At 41.0% G+C, this 16,307-nt stretch overlaps 1 protein-coding gene across 1 annotated transcript in view; it reads left to right on the forward strand.

The window, feature by feature from the left end:
* The first annotated feature begins 6,989 nt into the window (after positions 1-6,989).
* Positions 6,990-16,307, forward strand: part of CLDN11 (claudin 11) — a 12,091-nt gene continuing 2,773 nt past the window's right edge. Inside the window, exons 1-2 of the mRNA XM_006910826.1 lie at positions 6,990-7,420; positions 10,650-10,814. Of these exons, the coding sequence (XP_006910888.1) occupies positions 7,192-7,420; positions 10,650-10,814 (394 nt within the window). The 5' untranslated portion in view covers positions 6,990-7,191. The remainder of the gene's footprint in view (positions 7,421-10,649; positions 10,815-16,307) is intronic.

A 16,307-nucleotide genomic window follows, 5' to 3' on the forward strand; every position in this document is an offset into this window, starting at 1 on the left:
AAAGTATTCTAGGCAGAAGGAATGGGCATGAGGAAAGTTTTCAGGCTAGTAATAAATGCAATATTGTATGCTTTCTGAGAAAATGATTCAAACAGTTAAATTAGAGACAAAACACTATAATATGAGTAATTCATATTTTGATAAAAGCATGCACAAGCCCTATAGGAACCCTTTAGAACTTCATAGGAAGACACAGGGCAGTCCTGTCACAGGAGGTTCTTGGGCTAACAAGTTTTAGGTGACTGGAAAGTAGCTGGGTGGAGGTCATTTCCTGCAGGATGGGTAGGTGTAAATAGGGAATGAAAAGTGTGGCAAATCTTCTATGAGGAGCTACCAAGAAGTTCATTATAAATGGTGTGGATGCTGCTTGGGGTAGTGGGCTGCACAAAGAAGGGGAGGGGTTGCTGTGAGAGTTGTGTCATAAAAGGCCTGTGTGATCTTGTATCCTAAAGGATTTGAACTGTGTTCTGAAGGTAAAGAGGACTGCCAATGAGATGGTGATGTAATCATCAGGATAGTCACATAGTGTTTAGGGATACAAGTATTCTTTATAGAACCTTATAATAATGAATATTTAAAAATGTCGGAAATATTTTAAATTAAAAAGTTGTTTTTTTCATTATAAAATTAACTCATGTTCATTATGGAAAATTGGACAATACCTAAAGAACAAGAGAGAGAAAAACCTTCAGTTTCATTATTCAAAGGAACTGCTTGTTAACATTTCTGTGTATATTTTTCAAAGATATTTATACATATTTAAAAATCAGTATCCAACTGTACAGATATTTCAAAATAAAACCTAACAATTTGTATTTTGAAATTTATAATTTATAACATATCATCTACTTCTTAGTTGAATACGATTGAAACGTAAATTGAAAAACTTGAACATTTAATAGTAAATTTTCTTAGACTTTTAGAAACTGGATCAAAGAATATACATATTTTAAATCCTTTTACTATGTATTGCTGAATTACTTTTGAAATGGAGTGTATCAGTTGTGCTATTGGTATTTTGTAATGTTCATTCTTAGTTTTATTTTTATTGAATCCTTTTACATATCATTAATGAGAGGCTGTGAGAGCCCTCCAGTGGCCAAGCTAATTTCTGCAAAAATATTATCAGTAAAATTAAAAAGGAATTATATCTAGTTGTTATTAATGGCAAAAAGAGGGGAGTGACTAGAAATTAATGGCAAAAAGAGGGGAGTGACTAGAAATTTCTTAACAGTTAAAGAAGACCTTATCCTGTAGTTAGAGAAGAGATGCCATTTGTTTTCCTTTCAAATTCTTGTTCATCTGCTACCAGATAATGAAATGTTTTGAATTTCATTACTATGTAATTTGAAGGTTAAGATATCATATTGGTTTCAAACAGGGTTACAAACAAATGATTAACTATTTTTGGTATAAAAGCTAACATTATTGAGTATTTACTATGTTGTCCATTTTACATATAGCAATGCATTTAATTCACATAGCAATTAAAAAATAATTACTATTTTTAATACCATTTACTGGCAGGAAATAGAATATTAGTTACTAAACAGAGTTACTTAACAAAAAGATTAAATAACTTGTCTAAAGTCAAGTTATTTACAACTAGTAAGTAATGGAGCCAGGATTCCAACTCAGTGTGCCCTAACCACCCTGCTCTAACGTCGCCCTTGGATCTTGGTGTCCAAAAATGTTCCCATTCAGGATAATTTCATAAAGTAGAATCTTTATTTACGTAAAAAACAAACAAAGGAAAACAGTTGGTAAGATTGAGACAGAGGCTTCTCTTCTGACCATTTTTTTAATGGAGCAGTATAGTGTTGATAACATAATTCATGCTTTTGTATTATGTACTGAATGAATAATAAGAGCACACATGATAGTTTAGATCACTTTATAATTTATACATTTTCAGTAAAAGACTTGAAGTTGGACAAATTGCTCTGTATTTTGATGTCCTAGGTAGCTAAATGGAAATAGCTGCTCTTAATTTCTAAGAGAATTCAATGGTGTGGCTTTCTAGTTAATTTTCTTTTTACTTTCGTTACTTTATTACTATTATATTTTTGGAAAATATCATTTCAAGTTTGAACTAAAAATGACTTTTATTGTTCCTCAGGAAGTATGATCTTATAGGCTGAATTAGATACGATATAATCCAGTGTATTCTGAAACTGCTCATCGAGAAACAGATAAATAGAATTGTCTGTTTGAAGGCAGAAGAGAGAAAAAACATTCTAGAAAGGACTCAGACCTAACATTCCAGGTGCAAGCTTTTCATTATTTTGCTTTATCTTCACACTGAAGGAGGGGAAATTTGGAATAAAATGGCTTGTAAAGGAATGGTATTACAATTGAAACATAAAGGTCAAGAAATGGAACCCTGAAAGGGCAATTTTTCACCCAGAGTAGCTGAATTCGCAATTCTAAATGGAATTAACTTGAGAAGGTGCTGCTCTTCTTTTGGTGGAGATACTGTGGTTGAGACCAGCGTCTCTAGGTGATCAGACTTTTCTGCTTGAGACCTGAGCAGCACACTTTCCTTTGATTGGAGATGGCTCTGTTGTACCGAAGACAACAGTTGGGTACCCAAGACAACAAAAGACCTTCGCTTGGTCTCCTGCTCACTCCTAGACCAGTTCTAATTCCCACCTTCTGATTTATTCTGCACCTTTTCTGAATATTTGTATCTCCCCCAACTCATTTGTTGAAACCTAATCTCCGATGTGATCATGCTTGGAGGTGGAGTTTTGGGAGGTGAATAGATCATGAGGATGGAGCCCTCATGAATGAGATTAATGTGTTTGTAAAAAAGGCCCCAGAGAATTTCCTTGTCCCTTCCACCATGTGAGGACACAGGGAGAAGACTGCTGTCTATGAACCGGGAGGAGGACTCTCACCAGAAACTGAATTTGCTGGTTTGTGCCTTGATCGTGGACTTCCAGCCTCCAAAATTGTGAGAAATAAGTCTGTTGTCTATAAACCACCCAGTCTGTGGTATTCTCTTATTGCAGCCCAAACAAACAAAGACAACATCCTAGTGAAACTTGGAGGCTTGCAAATTCAATCTCTCTCTTTCTTTTTGAACTCTTTAGTTAAGCTCCTTGAACAAATGTGTATCGAGTGTCTTTATGTTTGCGAGGCACTGTGCCACACAGAGATGTCAGTGTCAGCAAAACAGACAAAACCCAAAACTCACAGATCATGTCATTTTTGAAGTCTATGTTTGATACATTTGTATACTGGCTCTCTAATCCTCCACTTTAAAATGTCTACAAATAAGAATATCTGAAAACATCCAGAATTTGTACTACGATATTTCTAAAAATGTGTGTGTATGTTAAATTTTTGAATTATCAAATATTAAAGTCCACTAAAAGGATTTATTTTTTAAATGGGAGTCTTATTAAAAGTGCTTTATTTTTAAATGAATAATCTCACCTAAGTAATTTCATGTAAGTCCTGTTTTCATGTTTGGTTTCCTAAAGAGATGCACCTTTCTAAATATATGAAGAAAGTTTTCAAAGAGCAATGTACACTTCATTTGGGTCTAACAGTCCCACATGTGGAATGTGGGAAGTTGCAGTCAGTCATGTTCTCTGTAAGACATGGGCCCCTTTATACAGAAATGTTTTACCAGCCATGCAATGATAAAAGACAACCACTAGTAGTCACTGCGAGCCCACTCCTTTAGCCCAATCTTTGCTTTCAATATAGGCTTTAAATGCTTGCCAGAAAACACTTTTGCCAGTACCATGTAGATCAGCTCTCTAACTGAATCATATGTTAGTTCGATTGACTATTTTTAGGTGTAAATAGTAGAAAAACAGTTAACTAGGCTGTTTCCTTTGTTTAGTATGCATCTGGGGTTTAGGGCACTGTCTGGCTCTCTAATCTTCCCCTTTAAAATATCTTCAAATAAGAATAAGGTTAAGAAACGTATGCTTAAGCCACAGGAAAGACATTTTTCATAATGGGAAGAATATTGATTCTAAGACTGGAAGACCTGGAATCATGTCTCAGGTACAGCTTACTAGTTTTGTTACATATTGCAGAAATGTGAAAAGATGGATGGTATGCATGGCAAAGTTTTCCAAGAGAAAATTACTGGAAAGGTCTTTGTCCAGAAGGTCTGGGGACCCACTGTTGACACTTATTTGGAGTGATTGGACCCTGAGAGACTGACTCTTAAAAGTAACAGTGCCTGGGATGATGGTAGACCTGGAATGTCATTTTGTTAAGTTATGCTGTGTAAGAAGTCAGATTCTAATCACAGAAGGGCCTGGGACAGAGAGTCACAGCCAAGATTACTCGAGGGACTTCCCCACTATATAGAGAACCTTGCCAAAGAGTTCTCTATCCTCGAGTCTATGGACCACCACACCATCTCCTATGGATAGTAGAAGATTCTTATGGCCTCTGTCTGCTTCTTGTATCCCAGTTCTGTGTGCTTCCCTGGCTGCCCCACTTAACTTTTCAATAGACATGCTCTCTCTTTACTTATATTAATTCAAACAGTTTACACTCCACCAGCCTGCTTCGAGTGGCCTTTTGTACATCTGTGCTGGGATCATTTAGACATTCACTTTATGATTTCTCTCCTATTAATACACAATGATAATCAGTTGATTACTTTAGCTTTAGTCTCTATCAAAGGCAACTCATGTTTCTGATTGCTTTATATTGCTTATGAATAATACTAAGAGTAGCTAGCATTTATGAGTGCCTAGTACTGTGCTATGCACTTTATATAAGTTATCTCACTTAATCCTCACAATAACCCTATGAGGGTGTCTGCTGTTTCTCCTTTATAGATGAAGAAATTGAGAGTCACATAGGTTAAGGGACAGCCCAAATGATGAAATCAGAATATGAACTCAGAAGGTTCCATTCCAAGATCTTAACAACTTGACAACTCTCTCTATCTTTTGGTGCTTGAGTTCTGAAATCTGGCTTTGCAAATGCTTCTGTGCATGTGACTTGTGTGATCTGGGCATTGTTGAGTTCTGATTGGTTGAATTTTTCTCATTAGAATATCAAATGCTAATGGAGTCACAAGAGTGCAGATATTATAACTGCTTTTTCAGTGAAATGATGTTGCTTAGGTTTTATATTTTATATTGTAGTAATACAAAAGCTGTTTCTCTTAATGTTCTAAAAAAAAATATCTGAAAACATCCAGATCAAGAGACCCTGGTGATGAAATGCCCCCAAACACAATGGCTCACTCAGAAAAGGGACATACTCCTATAAAATAATTTCTGCAAATCAAACTTGTATGAATACAGAAAGAAAATATAAGAGTGCAAAAGCAAAGAGTTCTGAATCATCACATTATAATATTAGCCCAGGTTTATTGAGGATTTAATTTGCACCAGACATTGTTTTAAGTTCTACATGCATATTAACTCATATAATCATCAAGAAACCTATGAAGTAGGCATTATTTTTATTCCCACTTTATAAATCAGAAAATTGAAGCCCAGAAAACTAAAGTAACTTGGTTTCACAACGAGTTAAATGGTAGAGCCAGGATTTGAACCCAGGTACCCTGGCCTTCTTAACCACTGTGCACTCCTGGATAATTATGATGGCCCTTGTACTTGACACTCTGTGATCTATTACAGCGCCTTTTCTTTGTGTACTTCATTTATTTAAGGTCTCCTTCAGGCCAGTCTTCCTTAGAAGATATGGTGATTTGCTCTGAGCCCCAGCATTAGGAACAGCTATGGGGCAGCTCAGTACCTATGATTTATGATCCTTATCTTAGATTTAGAGTGCTGAGTAGGAAGTTTTTATGCTTGGTGACATCCTTCACACCTTTAAATCTCTTGATTGGTGACTGAGATATACTAAGATAAGCCAATTGTATAAAAGGAGTTAAAACTATTTAATGTCAATATAGCCAAAGGAGAACTTCTCTACCTGATAAAAAAGATGCATACAATGGGTCTTATTTGAATTACTGGAGAGAAGATGGATTAATGCTGTTGATGATGAGAATAGCTTACACTTGTGGAGCACTCTGGACCAGACAGTGTTCTCATTGGCATGCAGATATTAACTTATTTATAGTGAGCCTAGAGAAGTCAGCCTAGCTTTTAATGTGTCAAAATGGGATACGTGAGCCTTTTAGGAATTTTCGGGAAATGGTAATCAGGACAGGTTCCCAGGAATGGTTAGTGAAGGGTGGGTGGTGAGATGCGCACATGGAGTCTACCCCTTTCTAGCTGTGAACTTGGGTGACTTAACCTTTATCATGCTGTTTCTTCACGCACATTATGCGTCAACAATTATTCCTACCACAAAAGGTTCTTATGAGAATTAAATGAGTTAATACACAAATATAAATGCATATACATAGTACATAGCACAGCTGGATAAATGTGAGTTAGTGGGGTTGTTACCCTCACCATTATCATGGCCACGGCCGCCTCTGATGATTTTTGACCTCGGGAAAAGATCATTTTCTTTCTACTAGTTACTATGGTATGCTGAAAGTCTGTGTCTCTCCTTTAGGGCAGTTTTCAGCTCATCAGTTAAAATCCTGGGCGGTGGAGGAACTGCACAGGGTACGCCTGCAAGTCCCACAGTCCCTGCTCCCATCTGGGAAAAAAGTGGACAGAAGTTGAGGAGGGATGGAGCGTAGCGGTGACCCAGAGACAGAGATGAGAGGAGCAAGAGGAAGAGAAATAACTTCCAGCAAAAGAAAATTCGAGGCTGACGAGAGCCCTCATGGCACTCTGCGTTTCTAGGACCTGGATAGAATTATTTTTCTTTCCAACACTGACCGCGCGACACCGACGGGGCGGGGCAGGGTGATCGCCCCCCTCCCTTAGTTTCCTTCCAACTCCGGACCCCGCCTCGCGATTGGCCAGCTCGACCCAGGGCCGTTGTCATTGGTGCTCGCCTGCCGGGTCTACGGAGTTTAAAGAGGGGGGCGGGGGTGCGCTGCCCAGCCGCGCTGCAGTCCCCTCCGTGCGCCTGTCGCTGTCCCAGCCGTGCGCCCGTCGCGTTGTCGGAACTGAGCTCGCAGCCTCTCGTGACCTGTCGCCGCCTGGAGCATCCCGCATCCGGCAGCCGTCGGCCAGCGGCAGGCGAGCGCGGCGGGCGAGGACCAGGGCAGGCGCGGTCCAGCCGGGACGCGGGCACAGCTAGTGAGGGGCGAGGCGGGTGGACGCCGGGATCGCTATGATGGTGGCCACGTGTCTGCAGGTAGTGGGCTTCGTCACGAGTTTCGTGGGTTGGATCGGCATCATCGTCACCACGTCCACCAATGACTGGGTGGTGACCTGCGGCTACACCATCCCTACCTGCCGCAAGCTGGACGAACTGGGCTCCAAGGGGCTGTGGGCTGACTGCGTCATGGCCACGGGGCTCTATCACTGCAAACCCCTGGTGGACATCCTCATCCTGCCGGGTAAGGGCCCCCGCCTTCAAGTGGCTGCTTCCAAACCCTTATCCTCCGGGCAGGGGACCCTAGACAAAACATTTTGAGGGCCTGAAGATTGTTGGGCATGTTTCTGACACCTTGAATCCCACCTTGTTGTAGAGGAATCAAGCAGCCGCGAACTTAACCTCTCTCAGCCTCAGTTTTCTTACCTGGAATTGGGGAGGATAGTGGTGGCCACTGGCCAAGTCACCCTGAGAAATTAATGACCGGAGACATAGACGCATAGTAGGAACTCAGCCCATGGTAATACCTGTCGCCCACCTGCCGCATGCCCTCACTGTCGATTGACTAGAATACTTCACTCCCGGCCCGGGCTCCTCCTGCAGACGCCCTGCTTTCCTGTTACACTCCACCCGCAAAGGCGAGGAGGAAGGAGAGAACGAAAACATGCCGGCAAGTTTCCTTGTCCTCATGGGACCGGCGAGGCGTCCTGCCCAAGTTAGAGACCTTCTAGCTCTGCCAGATGGGTTCCCGAAGGGCTCAGATCGCGTCTTATTGATTCCCATCCCCTGCCCCTGTTGTTGGGGCGTCCATCTGCCCTGCCAACCCTCCTGCTTCTGTACCTCTCCCGGTGCAAAGGGAAGACCGGGCGCCCCTGGAGGGCCGACACTCCCCCACCCCACCCCAAGACTCACTGCCAAGGGTCGCCCACTCCCCGCCAGCAGTATTTTGGAGTGGAGGAGCGGGGAGATAGTGGTAAGCTTCTACTCTCTCCCGACGTCGGCTGGGTTCCCTATCTTCACTTGCTGCCCCGTTGCAAAAATCTGGGCAACAGTTCCAATTCAAATTTAAACCTTGAGCCATTTGGGTGATAGGTGAGGTCATGGACGCCCCTTCGGGTTTTCTGTTGGGAATCTCTGTCTTGTCCTGCCCGGCGGGTTATTGGCCCTGGCCTATAGTACACGATTGCTCATGTGGATCCTGCACATTTAAAAGCATATCTCAGTTTCCTTAACAAGGGAATAACTTGGCCCCCAATCTGGGAACAGGTCCCTTTGTGCTTACCCCTCCCTTCCATAAGTCTTTCTGCTCCCCCTTTAAGCTAGGTTCCCCTAAAGTGCTTCCTATAAGTCCTTGTAGTCAGAATCACCATCCCCCCACCCCCAACCTCTTTGCTGCCCTGATGTTAGATCTTATCTCCATCAGGGCACATTTCGACTTGTTTATCATTCACTATTTGTAAGTCCAGTTTTCCTATTGCATTTTAAATTCCAGGAAGATATAGATGGTGTTCTTCTTTCCGCATCTTCTCTTGGACCCAGCACTGTTACCGACACATAGCAGATATGCCCAATGCATATCAGTCCTTTGTTCACTATCTTTTTTCTCCATTTTCGACTTTTACAATGACAAAGGCCCCGGGAACTCAGGTCTGGACCCAGCTTCACATAATGCTGGCATTAGTAGACCTTGGTCAGTCTCTTGGATCCCATGCTCACGATCTGGGTTATTTGGACAAGTTACTAATCTCTACGAACCCCAGTTTTCTTCTTTTGAAAATTAAAATCAAACCAACCCCCTATTGTTCGGGTTGATTTGGACATTAGATTAGACAAAAAAATGTAAATCTCTTTTGATGTAATAGATGCTCCATAAATGGTAGCTATAATTTTTTATTAAAAGCCAGACTCGATATTCGTAGAAACCTTTGACTGAAGCATGGAATTATTCTCTGCTTCTTTTCCCTGAAATTAAGTTTACTAAGCATTCAGTGCCAAGTGGTTCGCATTGAACATAGACCATCTGTCAGAGGGGAGTGCATTTAGGGAGGTCCTGCTCTCCCCGTTGCTTGCACTTGGGTAGGGACATAAACAGATCTCAATCTCCATCTTTTGATTTTCAGACATGGCCGTGGACAGCCTGCGCCATGAATTTCATAAGCTCGGTTTCTAGATGACTGTCTCCATTGTGTCAGCCTCGGCTGTCCTACAAGCCAAAGGGGGCCCAGGGCTGTGGTCAGAGGTCCTGCCTCAGACTTCCTGTGGGTCCTCTCTGGGAATCTTCTAGTCAATAGATATTCGATTGATTGATTACCCTTAGTTCTGAAGAAGCGGGGCTGGGCAATGGTCAGAAGAGCACTCTTGTGAGTCTGAATCGTGGCAAAGCATATCTTCCTGGGGACAGTGTTGCCGTGGGGTCTTGGTGCACAGGGCAGGCTGGCCAGATTTGGTAGAGAGTCTTGGTGTGTGAGGCAGGAGTTGGGGCTTGTTTTTCGCTTTGCCATTAACTCTGCAGCCTCCAGGCCATGCCACTAGCTCCAATTCATGCTAAGCCAAAAAGGGACAGTAATAAATGCAACTTTTTTTTTTTTCTGGAGGAGGGAGAGTGTTTTAATGAGAATATATTTAAGTCCATCACATTCTCCTAGCATCTTGTCAGTTTTATTTTACATAAATATTGCACATATTGTAATCTGTTTCTTAATAAAACTGTTACCTGGCATAGTTTTTGACAGTATAAAGTTCCTGTAGTTTTGCTTCACTCTTATTATTCAACTTGCTTATTCCTTCATAATTACATGTTTATATCATCTGTAGTGGGAATTGTGTTAACTCCAGGTGCCTGCCCTCTAGGAATCCCCAGGGCTGGAAAGATGCCTTAAAAGCGATGACAAGGGAGTAACACCAGTAATAATAGCTAAGCTTTTTAGAGTATTTAGCATGTGCTAGGCACTGTTCTAAGCACTGCATGAATTAACCAACTTAATCTTAGTTGAATTCTATTAGAGAGATGTAGGTACTATTATTATTTTTACTTTATAAATGAGGAAAATGTCAAAACAGTACTTCAGTAACTTGCCCACGGTCGCACAAGTAGAGTATATTAACAGCAGACTGGAACCAACAGCCCATCCATCACAGAAGACTTCTTGAAAGATTTGAGTTTTTTTCTGAATCTTTCACAAGGTGATATAATAATGTAATTGGACTCTTGGCCTCTTCATCCTGGAAGCTTGGACAAGTGGTATATACCAGGGATCTCTATTCAGTCTCTCTAGCCCTCAATCTCCCTTTCCTGTCACTGAGTCACTTTAAAAGTTGGACTTGTGAAGTGATCATGGACAACACTTAACACATTCTAAATCCTGGAATGGGCAAGAGGGAGGGAGGCAAGTAGTGCTGAATCCTGTGAGGCAGGATTCAGGATCCAAGGGGATACTTGGTTTAACCCACCCTGTCTGCTCTCTTGCGTCCAGGCTATGTGCAGGCCTGCCGAGCCCTGATGATTGCAGCCTCAGTCCTGGGTCTGCCGGCCATTCTCCTGCTGCTGACAGTTCTCCCCTGCATCCGAATGGGCCATGAGCCTGGTGTGGCCAAGTACAGGAGGGCTCAGCTGGCTGGCGTTATGCTCATTCTTCTGGGTAAGACAGCTTTCTTTGTGGCGCCCAATTCTGAGTAAACATGATGAATGTCAGATCTTGCTGCTGCTACATCCAGTTTAAGAGACATGTGAAAGGAAGCCAAGTGAACCCTCTGTGGATTAGACTCCCCACAATGTCTGTTCCTTTATGTTTCAAGGGCAGTTTACACAGAGGGGTAATTCGTGTCTTGTGTGCAGGGTCTCTGAACATGAACATAAGTTAACAAGCAGAAGAAAAATGAAAGCTTTTGTGGGTAGGAAATACCTAAGGGAGAGACCAAGACAGAAAAGAGTTACAGGGTGGCTCTCCACTCAGGCTTCACAGTGAAATTCCTTTTTGAAAACACCTGTGCCCAGATCCCATGGCAGGTCAGTTGAGTCAGAATTTCTGGTTATAAGGCCAGAGATATTTTTTTGAAAGCTTCCCAGATGACTCTTATGTGTAGTCAGGACTGAGAACTTCAGTTAATGTATGAAGAAAGAATAGAGAAAGAGGAAGGCAATAGAAAAGTAAGATGTTGAGGGTAGTAGATCACTAGGTGATGATTTAATCTTTTATTTAGTATGCATTCATTGAGCACCTGCTCAATGCCAGGCACCTTGGTAGGTATTGGGGATATTGGAAAAAAGGCAGTCTCTGCTTTGAGTATACTTGGACATCTTGATAGAGTGTGGTATGTGTTCATCTAAAAAAGCTACGCGGGCTGTGCACACATGTAGGAAGGCATGTAAGCCAAGCTAGAGGAGTTTTCCAGAGCAGAGGCTCCCAGCAATGAGTTTTGAGAGTTGGAGGGAAGGTGATCAGGTCATGGATTAGAGGGAGGGACCGTCCTCGCCCAGGAAATGGCATGTACTCATTCACTTTTCCCGATTACTCCTGCATACAGAGATCTTGATTTAACCACCTAGGGAGGGTCTTTCTAGCTCTACTCTCTTCAGTGAATTCATTTCTGTTTTTTTCTTGAATGCTAAGTCTATCTGCATATTCTAAATGCTAATAGAATATATGAATTTTAAGAACAAGAATTTTAAGAATTTTGCTAAGTGCACTGATACGTCAGTGAGGAGAAACTGGTCTGCATTTGGGTTAGATGTAAAGTCAAGTTCTCTTGGTACAAGGAATTTCCATCCCAAACTGATATCAGACCATGTGCTTAAGGAGGAAGGGATCAGGCTTCTGTGTGGGTCATTGCCGCTTAGTGATGGTCACCCACAGGGACCATAGGTCACCACTGGTGAAGTGAAAGGACATGAGAGGTGGGGGTACCATTTTACAAGATGGCAAAGGGATGGAGGTTTTTAGGGGCACGTGAAGCCACAGAGAATTCAGAGGAGGGCTGCGTGTGTGTGTGTGTGTGTGTGTGTGTGTGGTCACTGGAGTGAAAAGACCAGAAGACCACTGTAATTTCCAGAGAAGAATGTGGGCATGGGCATTTTGGTTCCAGCCACAAAGAACTTGTGTGGGAGGGCCTCGTGGAACAGTCAGCATCAAGCGCTTTGTTTAACTCACAGTGGTCTCCTCTTGCGGTCAGATCTCTGTATCTGAATTCCAACGGGTTGACCAAAGTTCTGTGAGTAAACCGGTATGTGGAAAATAAAGATAGAAAAACAAAACACATATAGGCAAATTGGTATATAAAAAAACCCTAAAACAACCGAATAGTTCAGTTGAATAGGAAGGGTTATAAAAAAAAAAACCAGTTGTTTGAAACTTCCTAGCTGAATTAAATAAAGTTTTTATCTCTTTCAGATGGATTGGTAGATGTAGACAGAATCATAGAAAGGAAAGTGAGGTGGCACCGAGTAGCGATGTGAGTTCCTCAGGCTGCTTACTGCCTGTAGTGAAATGACGGAGTGCGTGTTGAGCGATATGAAGCCCCAAGGAGGCTGCACCTTCTGGTCACTCACCGTTAGAACTGGATAGAGGGCACCACTCCTCGCAGTCTTGTACCATTGCATTTCCAGCGTTACCTGCTTCCTCTTTGATTGCTCCCGTCTGTATTTATTTCTCAGGGGGTGGCCAATCGCCTTTGGGTTGAACGTTGTTTTGACTGGAACAAGCTAGCTCTGGAAATGTAAAGCTCATTGTCTCAAGTGTGGCACCTGCTGGTCTCCTGTGGGTCTTCTCCCTGTGGAGGCAGAGTGCCTCGTTTGCCTTGTTGGTGGAAGGCAGGAGGAGCAAGAGAGAGTGAAGGCTCCCTTTGTATTGCTCTGGGTTGGTTTCTTTCACTCTCCCTCTCCAGAGATGCCCGTGCTGGGCTTGTGTTGGGTCCTAGGGGTCACCGTCAGTGCTCCACCTGCGGTGTGGTCGATGATCAAAGGGGACCAGGGAGCACGGGGGTTTGGGGGTCTGGGAGCTGGAAACTGTGTCGAAGCTAACCTTGGTATGGAAACTGGAAGCACTCTTAATTAAAATTAGTTCTTCCTGACCCTGAAAATCTTTAATTATTTTTCTGAAAGCTTAAAAACATTATGTCTATTGTACAACAGCCTTTTCTTCTCAGCAGTCTAAGTTTAATGGTGTGAGGATTTGGTTCCTGCTGTGAGGCAAGGAATGGGAGCCTGGTGCTGCTGGCTTCTTAAACCAGATGAGTAGCTCAAGGAGCAGCAGGCTCCTCAGATCGGATCTGAGGCAAATCTAATCTGTTTGTGGTTTTTCAAAAGCCCCTGCTGAGGCAGGAGGTGCCTATGTCCCAAGTTGCTTTATCTTATCTTTTGGAGTCAGACCAACTGTACTGAACCTCAGATTTACCACTTTCTAGTTGTGGGAACTAGGTTAGTTACTTAATATCTCTGAGCCTTTATGCAAAATGTGGACAATAATGTCTTCTTCTGAGGTGGGTAAGAATCATGAAATGATATATGCAAGTTATGTAGCAAGGTGTCTGGCACCTAGTACGTGCTCAACAACTGGTTGCTATTATTATTGCTATTGTTGGTTAGAACAGATAGAGAGCTAACCCACGGAGCAGCTGGGTATTCTTTGGATCATGTCTCATTTCTGCAGGGTCATCTCCACATGTGGAACTGGTAAGCAGAGACTGGAAAACTAGGTTTAATCTTGGTCTAATGGAAATATTTCCTCTACTTACTTTGTAGGAACCAGTGTGTAGGGATCAATAATTGGGGTTTCTTATTTATTTCATTATAAAAAGCCACATTAAGCTGCCCAAACACAAACGCTCAAGCTTAGTTCTGATTCAGTCTAATTCTCGCCTCACTACAAGTAAACAAAGTACTTGATTTGGGTGTTTCTTGGGGGGATGGGGTGAGGAATCAAAAGAAAGGAAGTGTATTTTCTTTTCCAAGGGGAATCCTTTCATCTTCTCTCCTTTTAAAAAAATATGGCCCCAGGAATCCTATTCATATTGGAAAAAAAGTTGTTTTAACTTGGAACTAACAGGTTAATAATGAAAGTGTGGTAAAATAAAAGATGTGTGTACAAATGTGGGACAAATTGAGCTTGTCATGTACATAGAATCAGATGTCCTACAGGGAACAGGAATCCTTGGGTCTGGAATAAACAGCAATGCTCTTGATCTTGGTGTCTTATTAGAATAGTTAGAAAAAGTCTTTTTCCAAATTTATTACCTTTATACAAACAAGACTCTAATCTAAATCATATTTCATATGGGTAGTGGGAAAGATGTGGCATCTTAATATGTTTGTGGCTTAAAATAATCTTATCAGTAAAATTGGAGGAAGTAACTGCTTTATGAGGTTTTTCCAGGCCCTAAATTTTGTGATGTTGAAAAAAAATGAACAACCATGAGATTGCCTTTTAAAAAAGGATATTGAAAAAAATGTAATGATGTATGGAATAGAAATAAAGGGAAAAAAATGTTGAAAAGAGGCCAGGAAAATAACGTACTCAAAAATTCCATTGACTTGATCATTGTTGTATATATTAGATCTTCATAAAAGTCATTGTTTAAGATGACTATGTCTTTTGGCAGCTGTGTTTTCTTAAGTCAAAATTTAGAGAATGATAAATAAAAAAAGAAAAAAATTTCTAGTTTTAAATGAGAAGGAAACAACAAATAAACATTACTCCAACCGACAGCTCGTTTGTTAGAAGTCTCATTACTCACTGCTTCGTCTGTCTTCTTCTAAGTTGTCACCTCCAAATACACCTGCGCCATTTTTATTTCACTTCATCACATTTATTTAACTCCATATATTACCATGTGTCATCTGATTCCTAAAGAGGTTAAAAACTTCATTTACATTTCATTGCTCTAGAATCACCTTTCCAAGTAGTTTGTTAGGCTATCAAGATCATCGTTAACTTTTAAAAGGGGTGTATTCTGTTAACTAAAGAACACATCGTGTTATGTTATTTGAAACTTAACGAGAGAGGCAAACAATTTTATTTAATGAAGAGCAAGAAATTCTGCTTATAGAAGACCAAGTCCAGTCGAATCTATATCTACACGGTGAAGCTTTCTTCTCCCCTTCTCTCCTTCTTTTGTTTGTCAAGCTAAGAATAGCCCCAACTTTCTACTCTTTTACAAATAGCAGAATTTTCCCCATGGGCAGTTAGCTATTACATTTTCTGTTTTTAGAGACTTCATTTAAAAACAAATTCTGATGACATATAAGAAAAGCAATGAAAATTCCTTTTATCTTTCTTCAGTTTTCTTTATCTTATAGGTAACTGTGATTTTTTAGATTTTTTAAGAAAAAAATAAAAAATTTTTCCTCAAATAATGGAGAAGACCATTACAAACTCGTGTGTGTGTATGTGTGTGTGTGTGTGCATGTGCAAATAGAAATACATCTAGCAGGTCTTCTATGTCTTTAAGAAAGCCAAAAATTATTGCCAGTTCTATTAACATTTCATATGTTTTAGTTGAATAATGATATGACTTGCATTTTTAACTTTATTGATTAAAACATAGTCCCCTTTTCCGTCAAGCAACTGCTAACATTGAGTAAATTCTCCTTTTTTTTAGTTTGTAAACATTCTTCATTGTGAGTTCAATTGAAGGTCACTGTTTCCAGTGAACCTCTCATTTCCCTTCACGTTGTGTGGCGGTCTGTCATCTTTTACTGGTTTGATGTGGTTCATCTTTGAGAGCCACAGGAATTCCACCCAGAGTTCATTTATCTACTAAGAAATAAAAAGCCTGCTGGTGCTCATTTGTCTTGTTTTGCATGGATTATAAAAGAAGGCAGTCTTTAATGAGGCAAATCATGAGTTTGTAACTTTAAGTATGTTAAAGTCACATTAAGGGTTTAGGATTTTGGAGTCAGTTTTGGTGTATGAAGTGGAAAATAGACTTGAAATGAGACCTCTCATCTACCCATCCATCTGTCCGTCTATGCATCCATCCATTCACTCGTCTAGTCCTATAGTTTCATTATTTAAATGTTTAGACATTTTTATGATATTTTCCTTTTCCCAGTGAATTATATTGGAATGAAACTTAACAAAATCTCTAAAACACTCAACATCAAGATTGATGATTACTTTTGGAATACTGAGCCTGAA

This window comes from Pteropus alecto, unplaced genomic scaffold (genome assembly GCF_000325575.1).
Source record: "Pteropus alecto unplaced genomic scaffold, ASM32557v1 scaffold33, whole genome shotgun sequence".
Lineage (NCBI taxonomy): Eukaryota > Metazoa > Chordata > Mammalia > Chiroptera > Pteropodidae > Pteropus > Pteropus alecto.